The sequence below is a fragment of the Sapajus apella genome, unplaced genomic scaffold (genome assembly GCF_009761245.1).
Source record: "Sapajus apella isolate SASKATOON/1434 unplaced genomic scaffold, GSC_monkey_1.0 scaffold170, whole genome shotgun sequence".
Classification (NCBI taxonomy): domain Eukaryota; kingdom Metazoa; phylum Chordata; class Mammalia; order Primates; family Cebidae; genus Sapajus; species Sapajus apella.
In genome coordinates, this window is record NW_022437110.1 from 76,803 (window position 1) to 100,575 (window position 23,773).

At 51.2% G+C, this 23,773-nt stretch overlaps 1 protein-coding gene and 1 gene segment (V, D, J or C); both read left to right on the forward strand.

Annotated features, from left to right (window-relative positions):
• LOC116542580 overlaps positions 1 to 23,773 on the forward strand; it is a 57,874-nt gene that overhangs the window by 26,930 nt on the left and 7,171 nt on the right. The window contains 2 exon segments of the C gene segment in view: positions 18,029 to 18,034; positions 19,607 to 19,652. Coding sequence covers positions 18,029 to 18,034; positions 19,607 to 19,652 — 52 coding nt within the window.
• The window catches only part of LOC116542582 (immunoglobulin delta heavy chain-like), a 23,541-nt gene continuing 17,954 nt past the window's right edge, over positions 18,187 to 23,773 (forward strand). The window contains exon 1 of the mRNA XM_032267580.1: positions 18,187 to 18,708. Coding sequence (XP_032123471.1) covers positions 18,648 to 18,708 — 61 coding nt within the window. The 5' untranslated portion in view covers positions 18,187 to 18,647. The remainder of the gene's footprint in view (positions 18,709 to 23,773) is intronic.

The following is a 23,773-nucleotide window of genomic DNA, read 5'->3' on the forward strand; positions in this document are numbered from 1 at the left end:
GAGCCCCCACCCTGTCTAGAGGACTGGGGAGGACAGGGCACAGGCCCTCGCCTTACACTTCCCACACCTGGCTCCTGCTGGGACCCTTGGGATGTGGACAGAAAGGGCACCTGCCTGGCTGTCCCCTGGAGCCAAGAACTTCTCTCCAGGGACCCCAGCCTAAGCACCCCCATCCCCGGGACCCAGCCCTGCCCCTCCACCTCTCTGTGCTCCTCTCACCACCCCACGGGAACCCGGAATCACAGGAAGCCATCGAGAAGGGCTGAGGGAGGAAGTGGGGTGCTGTACCATGGGGCAGGAGGCTCAGTCTTCATGAGCCCAGGGAAGTGCCAGCCTCCTAGAGGAGATGGTCCACCCTGCCTGGGGCTCCCACAGTGGCAGGCTGCAGGGAAAGACCAGGGATGGTGCCAGGGAGGGCTCACAGACCCACGGGTGCCCCAGCGTCCTGGATGAGCCCACCCCTCTCACCCACAGACCTGCCCACCTCCTCTCCACCTGGCTCCATCTGGGCACAGGTCCTCCACACCATCCTAAGTCTCATCTACACCAAGCCAGAGGAGTCAGTGCAGACAGAGGCTGGGGGGTCGCCAGGGCACGTGGGGGAGGGAAAGATGGAGGGAGGGTCAGTCAGTGAAGATGCCCTCATCCCTGGGTCTCTGATCCTCCTCTAGGACCCCCAGATCCTGCCCCCCCAGGCCCTGGAGAACAAGCCTGGGAGATTCTGTGTGGGACCCTCTCACAGTGGAATACACCCACAGCGGCTCAGGCCAGACCCGAAAGCCCCTCAGTGAGCCGTCCACTGCAGTGCTTAGTGCCCCTCCCAGACAGGATGGACCCAGCACCCCGAGGATGTCCAGCCAGGGGCAGCTCAGAGCCCTGGACGAGCAGCATACAGCCCCCGATAGGCACAGACCTCACCTCCACCCAGGACCTCCTAGCCCTGCCCTGAGAGGAATGCGTGTCTCAAGCCCCTGCAGTCAGGGAGGCAGCTGGCCTCTGTCATGGACCCCCATTCTCATGGAGCCCATCCCAATGCAGAGTAGGAGGAAGGCCCCCCCAGAGCCAGGGTTGAGGGACACCTCCACCAAGGCCAGACACGTCCAAGAGGCACTGAGCCCAGCGAGGGAAGGCCCCCAAACAGACCAGGAGGTTTCTAGAGGCTTCTGTGTCACCGTGGGGTGACAATGGCTACCACAATGACACTGGCCAGAACAGAAGCCCTGTCCCAAGTCAGCCAACGGCAGAGAGAGCAGGGAGGACACGCCTAGGATCTGAGGACGCGCCTGACACCCAGGCCAGCAGCCGCCTACCCTCCCTGCCCTGTCCCACGTTCCTGAAAGAACAGGGGCAGCCTGAGGGTGTCCAGGACCAGGAGATGGGTCCCCTCTACCCCGAGGAGGAGCCAGGCGGGAACCCCAGCCCCCATCATTGAGGCTGACCTGCCCAGAAGGGCCTGGGCCCCCACACACCAGGGCGGAAAGTGTGCAGGCCTCAGGCTCTGTGGGTGTTCCGCTAGCTGGGGCTTCCAGAGCTCACCCCACACCTAAAACGAGCTACAGCCTCCAGAACCCCCACAGGAGACCCCGCCCAGCAGCCCAGCCCCCACCCTGAGGCCCTGGAACTCAGGGCGCCCGGGCAGATTCTGAACAGCCCCGAGTCATGGTGGGTATAGTTGGAGCTATTACCACTGTGAGAAAAGCTGTGTCCAAAACTGTCTCCTGGCCACTGCCGGAGGCCCAGCCCAAGAGGGGAGCTGCTGCCCCAAACCTGTGTCCTTCCCAGCCCTCAGACCCCCAGCACCCGGAGCCCCACAGTGTCCCCATTGAATGGTGAGGATGGGGGTTGGGGGCCATCTGCACCTCACAACATCACCCCCAGGCAGCACAGGCACAAACCCCACATCCAGAGCCAACTCCAGGGGCACAGACACCCCAATACCCTGGGGGACCCCCACTCTGGTGATCCCCACTGGGATCCACCCCAGCGTCTACCTGGACCAAAGCCCCTGCCCCTGTCCTTGTCCTTCACTCAGGGCCTGCTGAGGGGCGAGTGCTTTGGAGAAGTCAGGTTTAGGGGGCACCACTGGGGGCCCAACCTCGGCCAGGCCACAGAGTTTCCTTCCCTGCCCTGGGCAGCACAGACTTTGGGGTCTGGGCAGGGAGGACCTCCTGGCAGGTCACCAAGCGCAGGACCCCAGACTGAGGTGGCCTTAGGAAGACCCCCCGGGGAGGCTTGTGCCCCTTTCTCAAACGTGGACCCCATGCCCCCAAGATAGGGGCATCATGCAGGACAGATGCTTCATGGAGCCACTACCAGGCACCTCCCTGGTGCCGGTCCTCACTGTGCCTCCTTCCCGGCTCGGGGGATGCGACCACCTTAGCCTCACAGGGTAGCCTGGACTCAGCTCCTCTGCGGTGCCCTAGCCCATGGCAGGATTCCCAGAGGCCAGAGCCCACCCCTCCTCATCCCCCACCTGCTCACACACACCCACCCCCTGCCCAGCCCCACTCAGGAGGGTTGGACCTGCCCATGGGGTGGGGGCTCCAGGTCTCACTCACTCGCTTCCCTTCCTGGGCAGAGGAGCCTCATGCCCGGGTCTCCCCTGTCAGCACTGGTCACAGGTGTGGGTACTGTGCCCCAGGGCCACCCTGACCTGGCCCCTCAGGCTCCTCCAGCTGCCTTGCGTCCCTGGGAGGCCTGGGCTCCACCAGACCACAGGCCCAGGACACAGCCCCGGGAGCCGCCCACGCCCAGCTCACAGGAAGAAGATAAGCTCCAGACCCCCAAAGCCGGCAGCCGCCTTCCTGCCACCCCTTCCTGCCCCAGACCTCCGTGCCCTCCCCCAGCCACTGACACACGCTGTTCCCACACAGTTCAACCCGAACCCGGAAGCCTGGTACTCCGGTGGCTGCCACTGTCTTCTCCGTTCACTCCCAGCGCCTCCGTGCTCCCTCCCTCCTCCCCACTTCCTTTTTTCCTGAATTGGGTACATTCCCTGGAGTACTGGGTGCAGGGCAGCCCTGAGCTTGGGGTTACCTCCTCACAGAAGGCAGCCTCAGGGTGCCTGGGGGCTGGCGGGGTAGGGGTGAGGGTTCCAGCTCCAACCACTCCACCGGCCGGGACTAAGGAAGTGTGCAGCACCCAGAAACCCAGACCATTCCGTAACAGACAGATTTCATGAAAGTCACTAGACTTCAATATGTTACATGAGCCCCTTCGCAACAGTCCCTTATGAAGGGAAGTCAGTGTCACCTCAGATTTCTCAAAAAACATGGAAACTTTATCAATGCCTGTAAAAGTCTGTTGGAAAGAAAATATGATTCAAGAATTCTATGCCCAAAAAGCTGGCATGTTTTCCACACGGATATGCTCAGGGACTGTCGTCCCATGAGTGCCTCTCTCACTCCATAAATTTTATGTGGTGTTTAAGCATATTCATAAACGTGTATGTCTATTTTTATGTGTGAGATGTTTTATTTTTATTTATTCAATCAAGAATGTTGACAAATAAGCCAGACACGGTGGCTGACACCTGTAATCCCAGCACTTTGGGAGGCAGAGGTGGGCGGATCACCTGAGGTCAGGGGTTCCAGACCAGCCTGGCCAACATGGTGAAACCACATCTCTTCTAAAAATACAAAAATTAGCCAGGCGTGGTGGTGCACACCTATAATCTCAGCAACTTGGGAGGCTGAGGCAGGAGAATCACTTGAACCCAGGAGACAGAGGTTGCAGTGAGCTGAGATCACACCACTGCACTCAAGCCTAGCGACAGAGTGAGACTCCATCTCAAAAGAAAATTGACAATTTCTGTTTTTGAATAAAGACAAACTTCATCACAGCAAGATAAAGATGCAAAGTTCCAGACAGGAAGGCACAGCTAGCACAGTGAAGGCCGGCACAGGCGCGGGGGTGCCAGGCATGTGGCGGGAGAGCCCGCGTCTCTCAGTGCCCACCATGGCCACCGCAGCCTCAGGGTCCTTGTGAGCTGGCTGTACAAGGCAAGGAGCGCGTTACAAGCTCTAGGACAACCACTGGAAGTGGGGCTGAGGAGCAGAGCCCAGAGGCCCATGGAGCTGATGAAATGAAAGCTAGACAAAGTGTTTGCTGCCTCCCGACCTGGTGGGAAAAGATAGAGAGGAGGCGGCACAGGGAATATTGTACAGAGGGGGCCGTTTACAATGGAATGCACAGAGCTCAGGGGGCCCAGGAGGCTAGGGCCGTGCGCAGGGCGGTCACCTAGACTGCTGACCAAGGTTTGCTGCAGGGAGCTCTGGGGTGGCTGAGATGCGGTCCCTGGAGCCCCCCACAAGGTAGCAAGGCAGCAGAGTGGGTCAACGCTCAGGTCGGCTGCAGGCTGCCCAGGACTTGGGGTCCTCACGCCAGCAGGCACTGCTGCAGCTGGCCCAGAGAGAGGCACCGAGCAGGTCACCTCCAGGGGACAGAGGGGCCGGAGAGGGTGAAGCAGTGGGCGGAGTCACCGCATCTCCAGGCGCAGGACAGACGTGCATTCACGCACATCCGATCCTTCCTACCCCACAAAACGGTCCCCCTGCCTTCCTCATAGCTGCGCAAAAGCAAAACGTAGACCTTTCTTTTTGTAATTAATGTTTAAATTGACAGATGAAACCGTATATATTTATTGGGTACAAGATGATGTTTTGAAATATGTGTACGTGGTGGAACGGCAGCATCGAGCTGATCAACAAGCGTTACTTCCCGCACTTGTCTTTTTTTTTTTGTGGTGAGAATACTTAAAACCCACGCTCTCAGTATTTTTAAGAATGCAGTACGTTCTTATCCACCATGGTCACCATGATGCCAGCCCAGACCCAAGCTCACTCTCCTGCCAGCTCACTCTCCTGCCAGCTCAGGCCGTGCATGCTCTCACCAGTGTCCCCACCCAGCTCCTGGCCCTGGTAACCACCATGCTACTCTCTACTTGTGTGAGTTCAGGTTTCTGGTTTTTTTTTTTTGAGACGGAGCCTCGCTCTGTCGCCCAGGCTGGAGTGTGGTGGTGCGACCTCGTCTCACTGCAACCTCTGCCTCCAGAGTTCAAGTGATCCTCCTGCCTCAGTCTCCCAAGTAGCTGAGACTACAGGCGCCCACCACTACGCCCGGCTAATTTTTTGTATTTTTAGTAGAGACGGGGTTTCACCGTGTTAGCCAGGATGGTCTTGATCTCCTGACCTCATGATCTGCCCATCTCGGCCTCCCAAAGTGCTGGCATTACAGGCGTGAGCCACCGCGCCCGGCCAGCATGTTAAGATTCCACAGATGAATAAGACCGCACAGTACTTGCTTTCTATGCCTGGCTCGTGTTAGGCAACACGCCGTCCTCCTGATTCATCCGTGTTGCTGCAGATGACAGGGTCTCATCCTTTTCAAAGGCCAAGGAGTATTCCACTGTGTAATAGACCGCATTTCCTTTCTCCAGGTGTCAACTGACGGACATGTGGGTTGATTCTGCTTCTCAGCTGTTGTGGACGGTGCTGCACTGAACCTGGGCGTGTGGATGTCTCTTCAGCATCCTGACTTCATGTCCTTTGGATAAGTGCCCAGCAGTGGGATCGCTGGATCACAGTGTACGGGGTTTTTTTATTGGAAACTTTAATTTTTTTAGTGAAACTAGGAAAACAGATAAAACCCACAGAATTCAAAATACAGATGAAGATGCCAAAAATAGCTGACGTTGCACAGAGGCCACATGGGAGGAAGTGAATACATGACAAGCAAACAAGGCTGCGAGGGCCCAGAGGCAGCTGAAATACCCTGTCTACACCAAGGACCCTGCCAAGAGCTCAAGAGCTTCACCCTGCGCATATGATGATCAGCACATGAGTCAGAATACAGAGTTGCCAGCAGACGCCCGGTGTCCATGCGTCCAGCTGAGCGAGAGACACAGGCGCACTGGGCCAGACAGTCACACCCTACGTCGCTTTCACTGCAGGTGTTTGTTTGTCTTTGCCTCGGCAGAAAACGAGAAAGCCTGAGCTTCAAAGCTTCCCAGGCTCCTCTTCTCCCCATTCCACAGAAACACCTGCAAAGAGCAGGCCCAGCAGGGCTTAATTCACAAAAAATGAGTAATAAACTTCAACAGGAACAGTAACGACTTTTTACAAACAGCAGCAAGTTGTATAAAAATATTCATCAGAGCAATATTGGCAAACACTGAGATAAGAATTCCAGCCAAGTGTCCATGGATAGAAAGTAATGAAGGAGTTGGATTTGTGAAGCAAAATGGTGAAGCTCAAATACAGGTGAAGAGATCAGAAATGAATAGGACAAGATACAAAAGAAAAGTTACAAAAGAAATTTTTTTTTAAAACCTTCAAGTAGAAAGAGCAAGAGGAAAAAGAGATCTCATGGAAGACACAGATAGGACATGGAGAGAAAAATAAACGGGATGAAACAGAGCAGAACTAAAATTTTACAGAACTGAAGACAAGTGATCTGAACCTGCCTGGGGCCTGGGGGACCTTGTCACCCTGAAGGGAAAGACACAGGCCTGGCTGGCTTACCACCAGCTAATGTGGGCTCCACAGCTTGGAACAAATGTAGGCAGTGATCAGGGAGCAGTCACAGCAGGCCTTGAGCAAGGCCCAGTGTTGTGCTGGCTTCGGGTCTGGCCCAGCACAGTCCTTGTGGTGGTGTCCACAGTGGTGGCGTCCGTAGGGGTGGCATCCACAGTGGTGGCGTCCATGGTGGTGGCGTCCATAGTGGCAGTAGGGGTGCTTGTGTCATTCCACCCCCAGCCCCAGGAGGCTCAGAGCAGAGAGACAGAGACTCCATTTGCTTAAAAGAAAGTAAGGGAAGAGAACAAGAGTCTCTGCCTCATAATCCAGAGAATTATTCTAGATCCTAGCCTAGATTATCAAAGCAGTGCCTCGATGAGTCTGCAAGAACGATCATGTTTCTGGCCTTGGAGTCCCCCTAAAGCAGATACAGCCAAGATCACAACACCCAGGTCCTTTTGAATACCTGGGAAGCCTTCCCAAGGACAGGCGCAAACAAACAAGCCCAGACTGCAAAGGCCTACAATAAATACCTCACTCTTCAATGCCTAGACACTGAAGAACATGTCCTGGCATCAGCACTATCCAGGAAAACATGGCCTCAGCCAATGAACTCAATAAGGCACCAGGGACCAGTCTTGGAGAAACAGAGACATGTGACCTTTCGGAGAATTCAAAAGAGCTGTGTTGAGGAAAGAAATTCAAGATAACACAGAGAAGGAATTCAGAATCCTATCAGATTAATGTAGCAGAGGTTGAAACAATTAAAAAGAATTAAGCAGAAATTACAGAGCTGAAAAATGCAATTGGTATACATAAAAATTCAACAGAGTATTTTAATAGCATCACATATCAAGCAGAAGAAAGAATCAGTGAACCCGAGAACAGGCTATTTGAAAAAGCACAATAGAAGGTGACAAAGGAAAAAATAAATAGCAATGAAGCACATCTATAGGATCTAGAAAATAGCCTCAAAAGGACAAATCTAAGTAGCCAAGAGTGGTGGCTCACGCCTGTAATCCCAGCACTTTGGGAGGCCAAGGCAGGCAGATCATGAGGTCAAGAGACCGAGACCATCCTGGCCAACATGGTGCAACCCCGTCTCTACTAAAAAAATACAAAAATTAGCTGGACATGGTGGCACGCGCCTGTAGTCCCAGCTATTCGGGAGGCTGAGGCAGGAGAATTGCTTGAACCCAGGAGGCGGAGGTTGCAGCGGGCCGAGATCACACCACTGCACTCCAGCCTGGTGCCTGGCGACAGAACGAGACTGTCTCAAAAAAAAAAAAAAGGCAAATCTAAGAATTATTGGCCTTAAAGAGAGGGTACAGAAAGAGGGATGGAGAGTTTAATCAATGGGATAATAACAGAACTTCCCAAACCTCGAGAAATACATCAATATCCAAATACAAGAAGGATGTAGAACACCAAGCAGATTTAACACAGAGAAGACTACCTCCAGGCATTTAGTACTCAGACTTCCATGTGTCAAGGATTTTAGAAAGATCCTAAAAGCAGCGAGAGAAAATAATGAATAAAATACTATGGAGCTCCAATATGTCTGGCAGCAGACTTTTCAGTGAAGACTTCACCAGCCAGGAGAGGGTGGCATAATGGATTTAAAGTGCTGAAGGAAAACACTTTTACCCTCAAATAGTATAGCTGGTGAAATTATCCTTCAAACATGAAGGAGAAATAAAGGCTTTTCCAGACAAATACTGAGGGATTTCATGGACACCAGCCCTGTCTTATAAGAAATGCTAAAGGGAGTACTTCAAGCAGAAAGAAACAGAGGTTAATGAACAATAGGAAATCATCTGAAGGCACAGAACTCACTGGCAATAGTAAGTTCACAGAAAAGCACAGAACATTATAACACTGTAAGTATGGTGTATAAACTACTTTTTTTTTTTTTGAGACAGAATTTCACTCTTGTTGCCCAGGCTAGAGTGCAGTGGTGCAATCTCAGCTCACTGCAAACTCTGCCTCCGGGTTTAAGCAATTCTTCTGTCTCAGCCTCCTGAGTAGCTGGGATTACAGGCACCTGCCACCATGCCAGGCTGATTTTATATTTTTAGTAGAGAAAGAGTTTCACCACGTTGGTCAGACTAGTCTTATCTTAAGTAGACAAACTAAATGATGAAGCAATGAAAAATAATAACTACAGCTTTTCAAGACATAGACAGTAGAATAAGTCATAAATCACAACAAAAAGTTAAAAAGAGAAGGGATGAAGTTAAGGCATAGAGTCTTTATTCGTTTTCCTTTTACTTGCTTGTTTGTTTGTTTATGCAAACAGTGTTAAGTTGTTATCAGCTTAAAATAACGGGTCATAAGATACTATTTGCAAGCCTCATGGTAACCTCAAACCAAAAACCATACAACAGATACACAAAAAGAAAGAAACTAAATCATATCATCAGAGAAAATCACCTTCACTAAAAGGAAGACAGGGAGAAAAGAAGAAAGAGAAGACCAAAAAACAAATAACAAAATGGCAGGAGTAAGTCCTTACTTATCAATAATAGCATTGAATGTAAATGGACTAAACTCTCCAATCAAAAGACATAGAGTGGCTGATTCAATTAAAGAAAAACCAAGACCCATTGATCTGTTGCCTACAAGAAATACACTTTATCTATAAAGACACACATAAACTAAAAATAAAGGGATGGAGAAAGATACTCCATGCCAGTGGAAACCAAAGAAAGAGCAGGAGTAGCTACACTTACATCAGACAAAATAGATTTTAAGACAAAAACTATAAGAAGAGACAAGGTCACTAATGATAAACAGGTCGATTCAGCAAGAAGATATAACCATTGTAAATATATATGCACTCAATGCCAGAGCACCCAGATATATAAAGCAAATATTTACTAGAACTAAAGAGAGAAATAGACTCCAATGCAATAGTAGATGGAGATTTCAACACCCCACTTTCAACATTGGACAGATCCTCCAGACAGAAAATCAACAAAGAAATATTGGACTTAATCTGAACCATCGACCAAATGGATCCAATAGATATTTACAGAACATTTCATCCAACAGCTAGAGAACACACATCTTTTCCTCAGTGCACAGATCATTCTCAAGGACAGACCATATGTTGGGACACAAAACAAGTTGAAAAATATTCAAAGAAATTGAAATAATATCAAATATCTTCTCTGACCACAATGGGAAAAACTAGAAATGAATAACAAGAGAAATTTTGGAAACTCTATAAATATATGGAAATTAAACAATGAATGCTGAGTGGGTCAATGAAGAAGTTAAGAAGGAAATTGAAAATTTTCCTGAAACAAATGATCATGGAAACACAAAATACCAAAACCTACGGGATACAGCAAAAGCAGTACTAAGAGGGAAGTTTATAGCTATAAATGCTTCCATAAAAAAGAAGAAATACTTCAAATAAAAAACCTAACAGTGCTCTTAAAGAACTAGAAAGGCAAGAGGAAATTAAACCCGAAATTAGTAGAAGAAAACAAACAGTAAAGATCAGTGCAGAAATAAATCAAATTGACATGAAGAAAACAATGCAGAAGATCAATAAAACAAAAAGCCGTTTTCTTGAAAAGTTAAACAAAATTGACAAGACTTTATCCAGTCTAAGAAAAAGAGAGAAGATCCAAACAAATAAAATCAGAGATGAAAAAGGAGACAGAACAACTTATATCAAAGGATCATTCATGGCTATTACATGCCAATAAATTGGAAAATCTAGAAGAAATGGACAAATTCCTAGACACATACAACTTCCCAAGATTGAACCAAGAAGAAATTTAAAACCTGAACAGACTGAAAACAAGTAATGAGATCTGAGCCATAATTAAAAAGTGTCCCAATAAAGAGAAGCCCAGGACCTGGTGGCCTCACTGCTGAATTCTGCCAAACATTTAAAATAGAACTAATACCAATCCTACTCAAACTATTTCAAAAAATAGAGGAGGAAAGAATACTTCAAAGCTCATTATACGACACCAATGTTAACCTGATACAAAAACTAGACAAAGACACATTAAAAAAAGAAAAGAAAAGAAAAGAAAACTACAGGCCAATATGTCTGATGAATATTGACACAAAAATCTTCAACAAAATATCAGCAAACCAAATTCAACAACACATTAGAAAGATCACTCATCATGACCAAGTGGTATTTATCCAACTTGGAATGCAAGAATGGCTCAACGTATGCAAGTCAATCAATGTGGTACATCATATCAACAGAATGAAAGACAAAAAGCATTTAATCATTTCAATTGATGCTGAAAAGCATTTATAAAATTCAACATTCCCTCATAATAAAAATTCTCTTCTATACTGGGTATAGAAGAAACTTACCTCAACATAATAAAGCCATATATAACAGTCCCACAGTAATGATACTAAGTGAGAAAAAACTAAAAGTCTTTTCTCTAAGATCTAGAATAGGACAAGGATGCCCACTTTCACCACTGTTATTTAACATAGGACTGGAAGTCCTAGCTAGAGCAATCAGACAAAAGAAATATATAAAAGGCATCCAAATTGGAAATGAAGAAGTCAAATTATCTGCATTTGCATATGGTATGATCTTATATTTAGAACTAACTAAAGACTCTGCCAAAAAAGTTATTAGAATGGGTAAACTAATTCAGTAAGGTTACAGGATACAAAATCACCATACAAAAATCAGTAGCATTTCTATATGCCAACAATGAACCACCTGAAAAAGAAATTAGAAAGTAACTCTATTTACAGTAACTACAAATAAACACCTAGGAATTAATCAAAGAGGTGAAAGATCTCTATAATGAAAACTATAAAATACTGGTGAAAGAAATTGAAGAGTACACCAAAAAATGGAAAGATATTGCATGTTCATGGATTAGAAGGATCAAAGTTGTTACAATGTCCATACTATCAAAAGCAATCTACAGATTAAATGCAATCCCTATCAAAATACCAATGACATCATTCACAGAAATAGAAAAAAAAAATCCCAAAATGTACATGGAACCACAAAAGACCCAGAAGAGCCAAAGCTCTCCTAAGCAAAAAGAACAAAACTGCAGGAATGACATTACCTGTCTTCAGATTGTGCTACAGAGCTATACATGGTAACCAAAAGAGCATGGTACTGGCATACAAACAAGACACATAAACCAATGGAACAAGATAGAGATCCCGGAAATAAATCCACACACCTACAGCGAACTCATTTTCGACAAAGTTACCAAGTACATACACTGGGGAAAAGATATTATCTCTTCAATAAATGGTGCTGGGAAAGCTCGATATCCACAAGCATAAAAGTGAAACTAGACCCCTCTCTCCCACCATATAGAAACATCAAATCAAAATGGATTAAGGACTTAAATCTAAGACCTCACACTATGAAACCACTGTAAACTCTCCAAAACATCAGTTCAGGCAAAGATTTCCTGAGTAATATCCCACAAGCGCAAACAACCAAAGCAAAAAATGGACAAATGGGATCACATCAAGTTAAAAAGCGAAGGGAACGAAACAATCAACAGAATGAAGAGACAACCCACAGAATGGGAGAAAATATTTGAAAAATATCCATCTGACAAAAGATTAATAACCAGAATACATAAGGAGTTCAAACAGCGCTTTAGAAAAAAAAAACTAATAATCTGATTTTAAAATGGGAAAAATATTAGAATAGACATTTCTTAAAATAAGACTTATAAATGGCACAGACATGGAAAGATTCTCAACATCATTGATTATCAGAGAAACACAATCAAAACTAAAATGTGCTATAATCTCACCCCAGTTAAAACGGCTGATACCCAAAAGGCAGGCAATAACAAATGCTGGCAAGAATGTGGAGAAGAGGGAACTCTCACACGCCATTGGTGGGAATGTAAATTAGTACAGCCACTATGGAGAACAACATGAAAGTTCCTCAAAAAACTGAAAATAAAGCTACCATGAGACCCAGCAATCCCAAAAGACTACTGGGCATAAACCCAAAAGAAAGGAAATCAGTATGTTGAAGAGGTGTCTGCACTCCCCTGTTTGTTGCCCCCGTGTTCACAATAGCCAAGATTTGGAAGCAACCTAAGTGTCATCACCAGCCGAACAGATAAAGAAAATGTGGTGCATATGTACCATGGAGTACTATTCAGTCATAAAAAAGAATGAGATTGAGTCATTTGGGACAACGTGAATGGAACTGAAGATCATTATGTTAAGTGAAATAAGCCAGGCAAAGAAAGACAAACATTGCATATTCTTACTTACTAGTGAGATCTAAAAATCAAAACAATTGAACGCATGTTCATAGAGAGTAGAAGGATGGTTGCCAGAGGCTGGGCGCAGTAGTCAGGGGATAGGGAAGTGTGGCAATGGCTAACAGGCACAAAAAAATAGAAAGAATGAGTAAGACGTACTGTTTGGCAGAACGACAGGGTGGCTGTCGTCAATAATTTAGTTGCACATTTTTAATAACTAAAAGGGCTATAATCTCGCCCCAGCTGGAGTGTTTGTAACACAAAGGACAAAAGCTTGAGGGGCTGGACACTCCACTTTCCTGATGTAATTATTTTATGTTGCATACCTGGATCAAAACATCTCATGTACCCCATAAATGTATACACCTACTATGTACCCATAAAAATTCTGTAAAATAAAATATATAAAAAGAGGCGACACGTATGGAAGACAGGCAAAGAAGAGATGGTATCTACATAACCTGAGTCCCTAGAGAGAACGGAGTCCAGCGCGTTTGCTGGTGGACGGCTCAGAGCCACTATTCTGAGCCAAATTTCTCTGGCTGTCAGTACGCCCTACCAATACGTGGGCGATCCTGTTTTATTTCAGGATGGATTTTTTGAAATTATAGATTTAAGTATGCTTTCTGTTCTATTACTTTTGGTAATTAATTTTAGAAAGAACTAATTTGGACAAAAATTCAAAAAAATTCTAATAAAACACACACACAATCATCTATAAGGGGGTCGATGGCTGGCCCCAGATTTCTCACTGCCACCTTCAACACGAGTACCTGGTAGGACAGCACCTGTTGGGTCCTCAAGGGGGAAAGAGATGGCTGATAATCCAGAGTCCTTCAAGAACAAAGGCTGCTGAGAAAGAGTCCAAGCATCAATACTCCGTCATCTCATGATAAAACAACCAGAGAAGGACTGCCAGCCATCAAAAGGTGCTTGGAGAAACCAGGGCCGAGAACCAGCAGTACATATTAAGCATCCTTAACTGCAAGGCTAAGACAGAAATGACGGGGGGGCACTGTGCGGGCTCAGCAGACGTGAAGCAGGCGGGAAACGGTGTGGACTTTGTACAATGATCAACACACAGAATGGGAGACAGACAGCACTTCGGAATCACTGCCTTGCTCCAAATAACTCCCAGCCAAAGGACTTCAGTAAAACCGAACTGAGCATATTAGACAGCACAAACAAATTCTGAGAAAATAATATTACTGACTACAATCATATGATGCTAGAGACGGAGGGCAAAGGAAGAGGAAGCCGGGTAATTTCATCCTTGTATATAGTAAAGAGCTAAAGTATATTGACCAAAGAAGAACCAAGAATATTTTGGAAAGTTATGAAGTTAGCCACTACACACAGAAGAGAACCAAAAACAAGAAAACTTCAGATGGAAAACTTTTTTGGAAGTATAAAAGTAGAAAACAAACTGCTAAGATAGGATTGAAGCCAAATACATCTATGAAAACAATATATGTGGATGGTCTCAGCTTGCCTATTAAAAGGAAGAGACTTCCAAGTTGGACCCCAAGATAAATCCCAGCTCTATACAGCACATGAATATTATTACACTTAAAATGAGAACAGCTGAAAAAACTTGAGCAAAAGTCACCGCAGGCAAATTCCACTGTTTCCTCTGGGACAAAATGTCAAGCTCTGTGCCAGGGAAGATGACCCTCCTCAGACCTTCCCTCACTCTCCCAGTCCTCTTAGGGTAGGAATCTTTTCACTTAAACCTTTTTATTCCCTTTGGTAACTTTTCACGATGTCGACTCATCAGCTGCAGCGGTGGCAGGCTCCTGCATTGCTCCTGACCTGGGAAATGAAGCCTCAAGACTTTTTCCACTGTCCTTGCCCACAAGGGCCTTCCTCCCAGAGGAGAGTGCCCAGGCCGGCAGGAGCAGCAGTGGAAGCATGGAAACCATGTCTCCAACAGCAGAGACCATCTGCTCTCTGGAGAATAAGGGATATTCCCTTATCCCTCAGGTATAAGGGATACGGCGCACTCTCCCCAGCCTGGGGGTGAGGGACAGCGTCATTCCTCACAGTGGTGCCCCTGTATTCCAATCATCTGGCCCACCACCGACCAGCCAAGAGCCAGCCCCTCGCCAGCCTGGAGCCCGGCCAGCTCACCAAGCTGCGGTGTAGGCCTGGAGGGCATGGAGCCCCACTGGGGTGTCCTGTCCTCCTGGAAGGCATGGAGCCCCGCTGGGGTGTCCTGTCCTCCTGGAAGGCATGGAGCCCCGCTGGGGTGTCCCGTCCTCCTGGAAGGTATGGAGCCCCGCTGGGGTGTCCCGTCCTCCTGGAAGGCATGGAGCCCCACTGGGGTGTCCCGTCCTCCTGGAAGATGTGGAGCCCCACTGGGGTGTCCTGTCCTCCTGGAAGATGTGGAGCCCCGCTGGGGTGTCCTGTCCTCCTGGAAGGCGTGGAAGATGTGGAGCCCTGCTGGGATGTCCTGTACTCCTGGAAGATGTGGAGCCCCGCTGGGATGTCCTGTCCTCCTGGAAGGCATGGAGCCCCGCTGGGGTGTCCCGTCCTCCTGGAAGGCATGGAGCCCCGCTGGGGTGTCCCGTCCTCCTGGAAGGCATGGAGCCCCGCTGGGGTGTCCCGTCCTCCTGGAAGGTGGAAGATGTGGAGCCCTGCTGGGGTGTCCTGTCCTCCCGGAAGATGTGGAGCCCCGCTGGGGTGTCCCGTCCTCCTGGAAGATGTGGAGCCCCGCTGGGGTGTCCCGTCCTCCTGGAAGATGTGGAGCCCCGCTGGGGTGTCCTGTCCTCCTGGAAGGCATGGATCCCCGCTGGGGTGTCCCGTCCTCCTGGAAGGTGGAAGATGTGGAGCCCTGCTGGGGTGTCCTGTCCTCCCGGAAGATGTGGAGCCCCGCTGGGGTGTCCCGTCCTCCTGGAAGATGTGGAGCCCCGCTGGGGTGTCCCGTCCTCCTGGAAGATGTGGAGCCCCGCTGGGGTGTCCTGTCCTCCTGGAAGGCATGGATCCCCGCTGGGGTGTCCCGTCCTCCTGGAAGGTGAAGGAGTGGAGCCCTGCTGGGGTGTCCTGTCCTCCTGGAAGTTATGGAGCCCCGCTGGGGTGTCCCGTCCTCCTGGAGGATGTGGAGCCCCGCTGGGGCGTCCTGTCCTCCTGGAAGGCGTGGAGTATGTGTTGCCCCCCTGCTTCTGGGCCCACACCCACCCTTGTTGCTGACCCCAGGCCTTTCCCTTTGGCTTGGATGTCCAGGGCCCTGTCCCAGCCAGAGAGCTGCTCCAACTGGAGGACCGTCTTCGGCAGGATCTAAAGGTCACATCGTAAACAGCGTGTGTGCCAAGTGAGCAGAGTGCCCTCTCCACTGCCCTCGGGCTGCAGCTCAGCTCCAGCCTTGCTCAGGGCAGCCAGGCCAAGAGGTGTCTTCCAGGCTAAGTTTCTGAGGGGAGACAGAGCCCCCAGGAGATGCCAGCTGTAGGGAGAGGCTGGGGGGCCAACTCGGCCTGGCCTGTGGGCCCTGCCCTGGCCACCCATTGCCTGAGCCAGCCACCACGGCTGTGTCATCGCGTGATTTCTCTGGTGTGTGCTTGTGGCGGGTGGGGGCAGAGACTGTGCTCCAGGACCCAGCTGTAGGATGCTGTGGAAGGAGCTCGGCCCAGGTACCAGCAAAGCCATGGGCATGGGGGTCTCTGGTCCCTCCACAGCTCTCACAAGGGGCCACATGCCGGTGCCTTATAGGCCTTGTGGGCCTGCTGGAGCTACCGGCCTCTGCAGTGTGTGGAAAGGCAGGACCCAGGCTGGGGCTCAGCATGAGGTGTGGTGGGCTCCTCCCTGCCCGTCAGGACAGGAGGCACAGAGGGCAGGAGCTGGTGCTTCTGGAGGGGCCTGGAAGCCCCACCCCTTACCCCCTGCAAAGGACACAGGAGGTCCCAGAGCTGAGACCGTCAGATAAAGAGCCTTGGGAAAGGAGCTGGGGGCTTCCACCACGCACTGTGACCCCCCACTGCTTCCCCAGAGAGCAGGACGCCAGTGCAGGAGAGGGAAGGCCGGGCTCTCCCCTCCCCAGCCCAGGGATCCAGAGGCCCAAGCATGGGGGCGGGAGGCACAGCCCACCCTCAGCCTGCTCCCTCGACCCTGCCAGCACCCCCAGGGCAGCAGTCCCCAGGGCACAGAGCCACTCCCCCAGCACCAGGCCCCCTCCTCCTCACTCCCCTCCTAGCCCCTCACAGGTGCCTCCTGGGCCATCAGGTTCCTAAACAGATGGGTTCTCAGACCCTCGTGGCTGGAGGTGGGTTCTCTTGTCATTCCCACCCCAGGACATCATCCGCAGGCTGGCAACTGTCCAGCTGTGTCTAGAGAGACCCACTGCCCCAGACAGCACCTCAGAGTCCCCCGTCCTGCCTGGACTCCTGCAGGAAATCCCACAAACCACCCCCATCCTGTCCACACCCCTATGGGAGCCCCAACTCTCTCCCCACATCCAGGCTTCCCTCCCAGACCCATCATCCAGTCCACACGGTGCCTGAAGGAGCCTTCTTGAGCGGCACCTAAGAAAGCCCCCCACACCCTCAGCCCATTCAAGGCTCTCAGGCCCCTTTAAATCCAGCCTCAGCAAACCACCGGCATATCCTCCAGGCTCAGGCCACAGCCTCCTGGCCTTTCTTTGCCTTGGCTGTTCCTCTGCCTGGAACTATGCCCTGACATAGACTCTCCCCAGCAAGCCTGCAGGGGCATCTCCCCTCCCCCCAGACACCCACTGCCCCTCAGTTTACCCCCAGCAGAGACCCACACTGGGCACACCCCCATGCTCACACCTGGCTGCGGGCCTTGGCCTCCCTGAGGGCCCCGTCCAGCCCATGTCTGGCTGGGGGTGCACGCAAAGCCCCTCACCCAGGCTCGGCGGGGGGCACCAGTGCAGCCCTGGGAAGGGTCTCTCCTTACACCACTTTGCCCCTTCCCTGGCACCACCATGGGAAGAGCTGAGACCTCACTGAGGACAGCTGAGGTGCAGGGAAGGGACCCAGCACTCGTGGACACACAGGGAGCCCGTGCCCCAGTGCCGTGGTGAGTGAAGCCCAGCGCCCCCCGCCCCAAGGACTCCCGTTCAGTGTCACGAGGGTGACAGGCAGAAGCAACCAGGCAGCCCCGCCGGTTCCCACAGACGGGATCAGAGCAGGAAAGGCTGCCTGCCCTGCCGGCCTCCAAGGAGCCCTGGCAGGGTCCGCAGCCCTCCAGGCGAGGGGGTCCCCCAGCCACCGCCCCCCAGGCCTCTGCAGCTGAGAAAGCAACTCAAAAAGCGGACGGCTGGGAAGTGGCGCGGCAGACCCGGCCTCAGACCTGCGCTGCTTTCTGAGAGGAAAGGAAAAGCACCCGTGGCACCCAGCACTCTAATGACTCTCAGCAACAGCAAATGACCGGCACGAGACTCCAGCGTGACTGCGAGGGCTGAGGGGGGGTCGCCACTTCTTCTGGGACTGACGGTGGTGGGGAGAGCACTGGCAAAGGTGCTGGGGAAGCCAGACCCCGACCTGAGCTGGGGGCCACAGCCAGGCCCGCCCCCCGGCCCCCCAGGGCCCCTACCAGCCGCGGGGTTTTGGCTGAGCTGGGAGCCACTGTACTAACTGGGGTCATGGTGATTGGCAGCTCTACAAAAACCATGTCCCCAGGGACCCCTCGTTGGGTTCCTGCAGCCCCGGGCTCAGGGCGGGCTCACCAGGCCTGATTACTTGGACTCCTGGGGCCCCAGCACCCGGGTCACCATCTCTTCAGGTGACTCTGCTGTCCGGGGACGGTGGGGATCCAGGTGCGCTGGGCCAGGCAAGGGCTTTGGCCTCAGACCTGAGGACAGGCACTCAGCGAGGGGTCAGCGGGAGGGTGGAGGGCATGTTTTTGTGTGGGAGAAGCAGGAGGGCAGATGCTGTGCTACTGGTACTTCGATGTCTGGGGCTCGGGCACCCTGGTCACTGTCTCCTCAGGTGAGTCCCGCTGCAACCACTTCCCCATCTTCTCTGTCTGGGCACCAGGCCAGGTCCCTGGGATCTGCAGCCAGTCCGAGTCTGGCCTGAGGCCACAAAGGTGCCATCCCTGGGGTCTCCGCCACAGGCTGCACGCCAGACCGCTGCTGTCACTTAGCCCTGGGGCCAGCTGGAGCCCCCAAAGACAGGCAGGGTCCCACCACAGGTGGCAAGCAGGCCGAGGACAGGGACGGGGCTGGCCGGGAAGGAGAAGCTGTGGGCAGAGCCAGGGCTGAGGCTGGGCGCCGGCTGTCCATGTGCCCGGACCTGGCCGATGCTTCAGTGCAGCTTCCAGTGCTTGGAGCGCTAGGGCCAGGGCGCCCCAGCCACCGTCTCCCTGGGTGACTTCCCCTCCATCTCAGCCGGGGTCTGTGTGGCTGGAGACAGGAGCGCCGGCCGCCTCTGCTCTGTGCTTGCGCAACGTGACCCATTTGAGCGTCCTGCAGGCAGGGGTTTGTGTCTGGGCAAGAACAGGGACTGTGTCCCTGTGTGATGCTTTAGATGCATGGGGCCAAGGGACCATGGTCACCGTCTCTTCAGGTAAGACGGCTTTCCTTCTGCCTCCTTGCTCTGGGCACAGCTTCTCTCTCCTGGAGCTGAGAGATTAATGTCCAGGGGCTCCTGGGTCTGTGCAGGGCCGTGTGGGGCTCTCCGGGGCTCCTTCTGGGGCTGCCTGAGCCACGTTCAGCAGATGACCTTTCTTCGGGGGTCAGGACTCTGCTCCTGGGGTGAAGGGTGGGCAGAGTCATGCTTGTGCTGGGACAGGGTGACCTTGGGACACAGAGCTGGCTGCCCAGCCCGGGACAGGTGGAGAGTTGGGTTTTTGCACACCTCTTAACGGGGCCTCTCACAATGTGACTACTTTGAATACTGGGGCCAGGGGACCCTGGTCACCGTCTCCTCAGGTGAGTCCTCACAACCTCTCCCCTGCTTTAACTCTTCTCTGGGGTTGTGCTGCATTTTGGGGGAAAATGAGTGTGTCTTGGTCTTATGCCAAGAAAGCCTGGGAGCAGCCTTGGGGGCTCAGGAGAATGCCCCAGGCCACGGCAGCCACTCCGACAAAGGTCAAGGGCTCCAGACGCTTCCTCCTCCTGGGCCCAGCACTGGGGTCTCTCCGTGGTCAGGGCCACCCTGGGCCCTCCCTGGGCTCAGTCTGAGAGGGTCCCGGATACTTAGCCGGGGATCGGTTCTTGCCGGGGTCCTGGCATTGCTGTCACAATGTGACAGCTGGTTAGCCTCCTGGGGCCAGGGCACCCTGGGTCACCATCACCTCAGGTGAGTCCTCACCCCCCCCCACTCTGAGTCCACTTAGGGAGACTCAGGGTCGTAGTCTTGGAGACTTTTTGGAGGTCAGGAAGGAAAGACGGGGAGAGGGATCCTTCCAATGGGAACCCAGCCTCCCCTTCCCCAGGCTTGGCCACAGGTGTCGGGGGCTGGGGCGCCCCTTTGTCTGGTCTGGGGTGGCCACTCTTGGCTTCATCTGGAGCATTGCCAGGGGCTGTCGTGTTGGTTGCGGGACAGGGCTCTGTCCTGTTCCAAGGCACCTGCTCTCTGGGACAGGTGCCCCCAGGGTGTTTGGACTCCTGGAACAACTTAGGAGCCGTATGCTTGCACTCGGACTTCCCAGGCCACAGGGGTCTGGCTTCTGAGGGGTCAGGCTGGAATGTGGGGTCTGTGGGAGGCCAGCAGAGGGTTCCATGAGAAGGGTCAGGACAGGGGCATGGACAGTTGGCTTCCATGTGATACCTGGAGACAGAGGGTCTCTGGGTGGCTGCGAGCAATGTGAGCCGGCACCCAGGGTTTTTGTGGGGTGAGGATGCACATTCTGCCATTGTGATTACTACGGTATGGATCTCTGGGGCCAAGGGACCCAGGTCACCGTCTCCTCAGGTAAGAATGGCCACTCTAGGGTCTATGTTTTCTGCTAGTGCCTGTGGGGTTTTCTGAGCATTGTAGGCTGGTCCTCAGGACAAGTTCCAAGGGGACCTGGGTGGGCTGGCCAGGAGGGGACAGGCACTGGGGGGCCTGGGGGTCTCGGAGCCTCTGTGGATTTTCTGATGCCTTTGGAAAATGAGTCTTATGTTGGGTGCGTCTGATGGAGTAACTGAGCCTGGGGGCTTGGGGAGCCACTTTTGGATGAGAAGCCAGAGCAAACCAGGGCTCCATGGCTGGAGGGCCACTGTGGGGGCCCCTGCCGAGGTGCTGGGGTCTTAGTGATGGCTGAGGAGAGTGTCTCAGGAGGGAGCGGTGTCGGCAGGACTGCAAGGTCGTGGCACACACAGCCAATAGCGAAATATTTTCTTTAGAATGCCGAGGTTCTTTGTGTGAGAGATAAACAGATAAATTCTTTATCTCCAGCCAATAAAGAATTTAAGCTGCATTTTAAATTCTTTATTGGCTGGAAAGAGAGCTGTGAGAGTGGGTGAATCCAGCCAGGAGGGACATGTAGCCGTGGTCTTGATGAGAGCAGGGTCGGGGGCAGGGGCAGCCCAGAAAGGGCAGCTGCTGATCTGATAAGGACTTAGGGGGGCCTCCTGAGCTTCCAAGAGAAAAGGATTCTTCATCTTAAGAGGCGTGCTTACTAAATGTTAAAAGACAGGATATGTTTGAAATGGTTCCTGAGAAAAATGGTTTAAGAAAATTCTGACTTAAAAATGTGACAGCTTTTCAAGTATATTAATTTTTTTAACTGTGCAAGTATTTTAAATTCTTATCATTCGATTAACACCCCTGAGCCATCTCTCTCTGGAACTGAGGCCAGAGCAAGTTCAGCTAAGAAATACTAGCACAGTGCTGTCAGCCCCGTGCAGGACTGAGTTTTGACAATCATAAATCAAGTTTATTTTTTTAATTAATTAGTGAAGCTGGGAGCGGACGCTGAGTTAGAGCCAAGATGGCTGCATGAGGGTCTCGGGTACCCACAGCAGGTGGCAGGAAGCAGGTCACCGCAAGAGTCTATTTTAGGAAGCGAAAAAACACACTTGGTAAATCTGTCACTTCTGGGTGTGACGCCGTGGTTTTGCCAGGCCCAGATCTGAAAGTGCTCCATGGGCAAAACAACACCTGGGCCATTTGCGTTTCTAAAATAAGGTGAGGCTGACCGAAACTGGAAAGGCTCTTTTTTTAACTGTCCAAACTTAATTTCCAGTCTTAGCTTATGAACTCTAGTTTGTGCAAACAGCATACCAACTTCTAAACTGCATTCATTTTCAAAGTAAGATGTTTAATAAATTTAACAGTCTTAGGAAGAACTTATGACTATATTCAAAAAACTTTTTAAATTAGTTTATTATCCCTTCATGTGATAATTAATCTGAGACTTTTTTCAATATCTCGGAACATTATTTTTATAATGACTGCGCTCACAATTTTTTTTAGGTTAACCTGTTTTCTCTTTGTGATTAAGGAGAAACACTTTGATATTCTGATAAAGTGGCTTTCATTTTAGTATTTTTCAAGACCACTTTTCAGCTACTCATTTTAGGGTAAGTTTTAGGTGAAATGTGCATAATTATCCTGAATTATTTCAGTTGAACATGTTAGTTGGTGGATTAAGAGAAAACTCAGTCATACAGAAGGACAGGTTCTGTTTGGAATCCCGGGTTTGGCCTCAGCAGGAGTGGCCTATCGAGGCTTTGGGAGGGTGGCCACCAGGTGACCTCCCAGAGCCGGGATGCATGGCTTATGCATGCTGCTCGGGACCCAGCCCTTGTTAACTGACTCGGAGGAATTATTCCATGCCAAAGCCTTGCACGGCTCGAAGTGACCAGACCCCCGACACGGTAAGAGACAGGCAGCCAGCGCTGCCACACCTGCTTCTCTGCAAACTTTGTATTTGATGTCTTATTTCCACCAGTGGGGGAATCGGTCTTCAGTGCTTGATGAAGAGCAAGAGACTCATTTGTGTGAGTCTTTTGAGTGACCGTTATCTGGGTCACTCCCATTTAACTTTCTCTGAAGCCCATTTCGAGGAGAGGTCCCATGAGCTGCTTTGCAGCCCATGGATGGGGCCGGCCTGGTTCATGGCGCTGGAGAATATGCCAAGCCTCACTGGCATCGCCCTTGTTTAAGTCACAGACTGTAGGTCATCATCGCGCCCTTGAAAGTAGCTCATGCCTTCCAAAGCAATTTATGATAAATGGCAGAATTTTAAGTGGCAAATTCAGATAAAAATGCATTTCTGGGTTGTTTCCAATGATGACTGTTATCTAGAGGGAATGTTAAGGCAGGGGCTTATTTCAGACTCAGGAGGGAGGAGATGCTCCAGAAGGGTGGAGGCTCTGAGCACTCGGTGCAGAGGCTGTACTGCCGCTTCTAGAACAAGGGGAGCTGCTCATTTTTATCACAGTACAAGCTCCTAAGTTCTGGTCTAATTCTCAAGATGTTTTAATGACTTTAAAGAAGCAAAGAAATATTCCACCCAGGTAGCGGAGGGTGGTCATGCTTGGTACTGCTTTGGAAACAAAACCCAGGTGGTGCTGGGGCAGGACTGCAGGAAATTGGGGTATCAAGTAGAGGGAGACAAAAGATGGAAGCCAGCCCAGCTGTGCAGGAGCTCGGCAATGAGATGGCTTCAGCTGAGGCAAGCAGGTCTGGCAGGCTGACCGTTTCTAACAATTCCATCAGCTTTCAGAAATGGACTAGGATGGGTAAAACTGACATGAGCTAACCTAGACTAAACAAGGCTGGGCTGGGCTGAGCTGAGCCGGGCTGAGCTGGGCTGGACTGCGCTGAGTTGTTGAGCTGACCTGAGCTGAACTGGGCTTAAGTGGGGTGTGCTGGGCTGAGCTGGGACAAGCTGGGGTGGGCTGGGCTGAGCTGAGAGGGACTGAGTTGAGCAGACCTGGGCTGAGCCGGGTTGAGATGAGCTGAACCAGGATGAGCCAAGCTGAACCAGGATGAGCCAGGCTGAGCTGAGCTGAGCTGGGCCAGGCTGGGCAGAGCCAGGCCAAGCTGGGTTGAGCTGAGCCGAGCTGAGGTGAGCTGAGCTGAGCTGAGCTGACCTGGGTTAGGTTGAGCTGAGCTG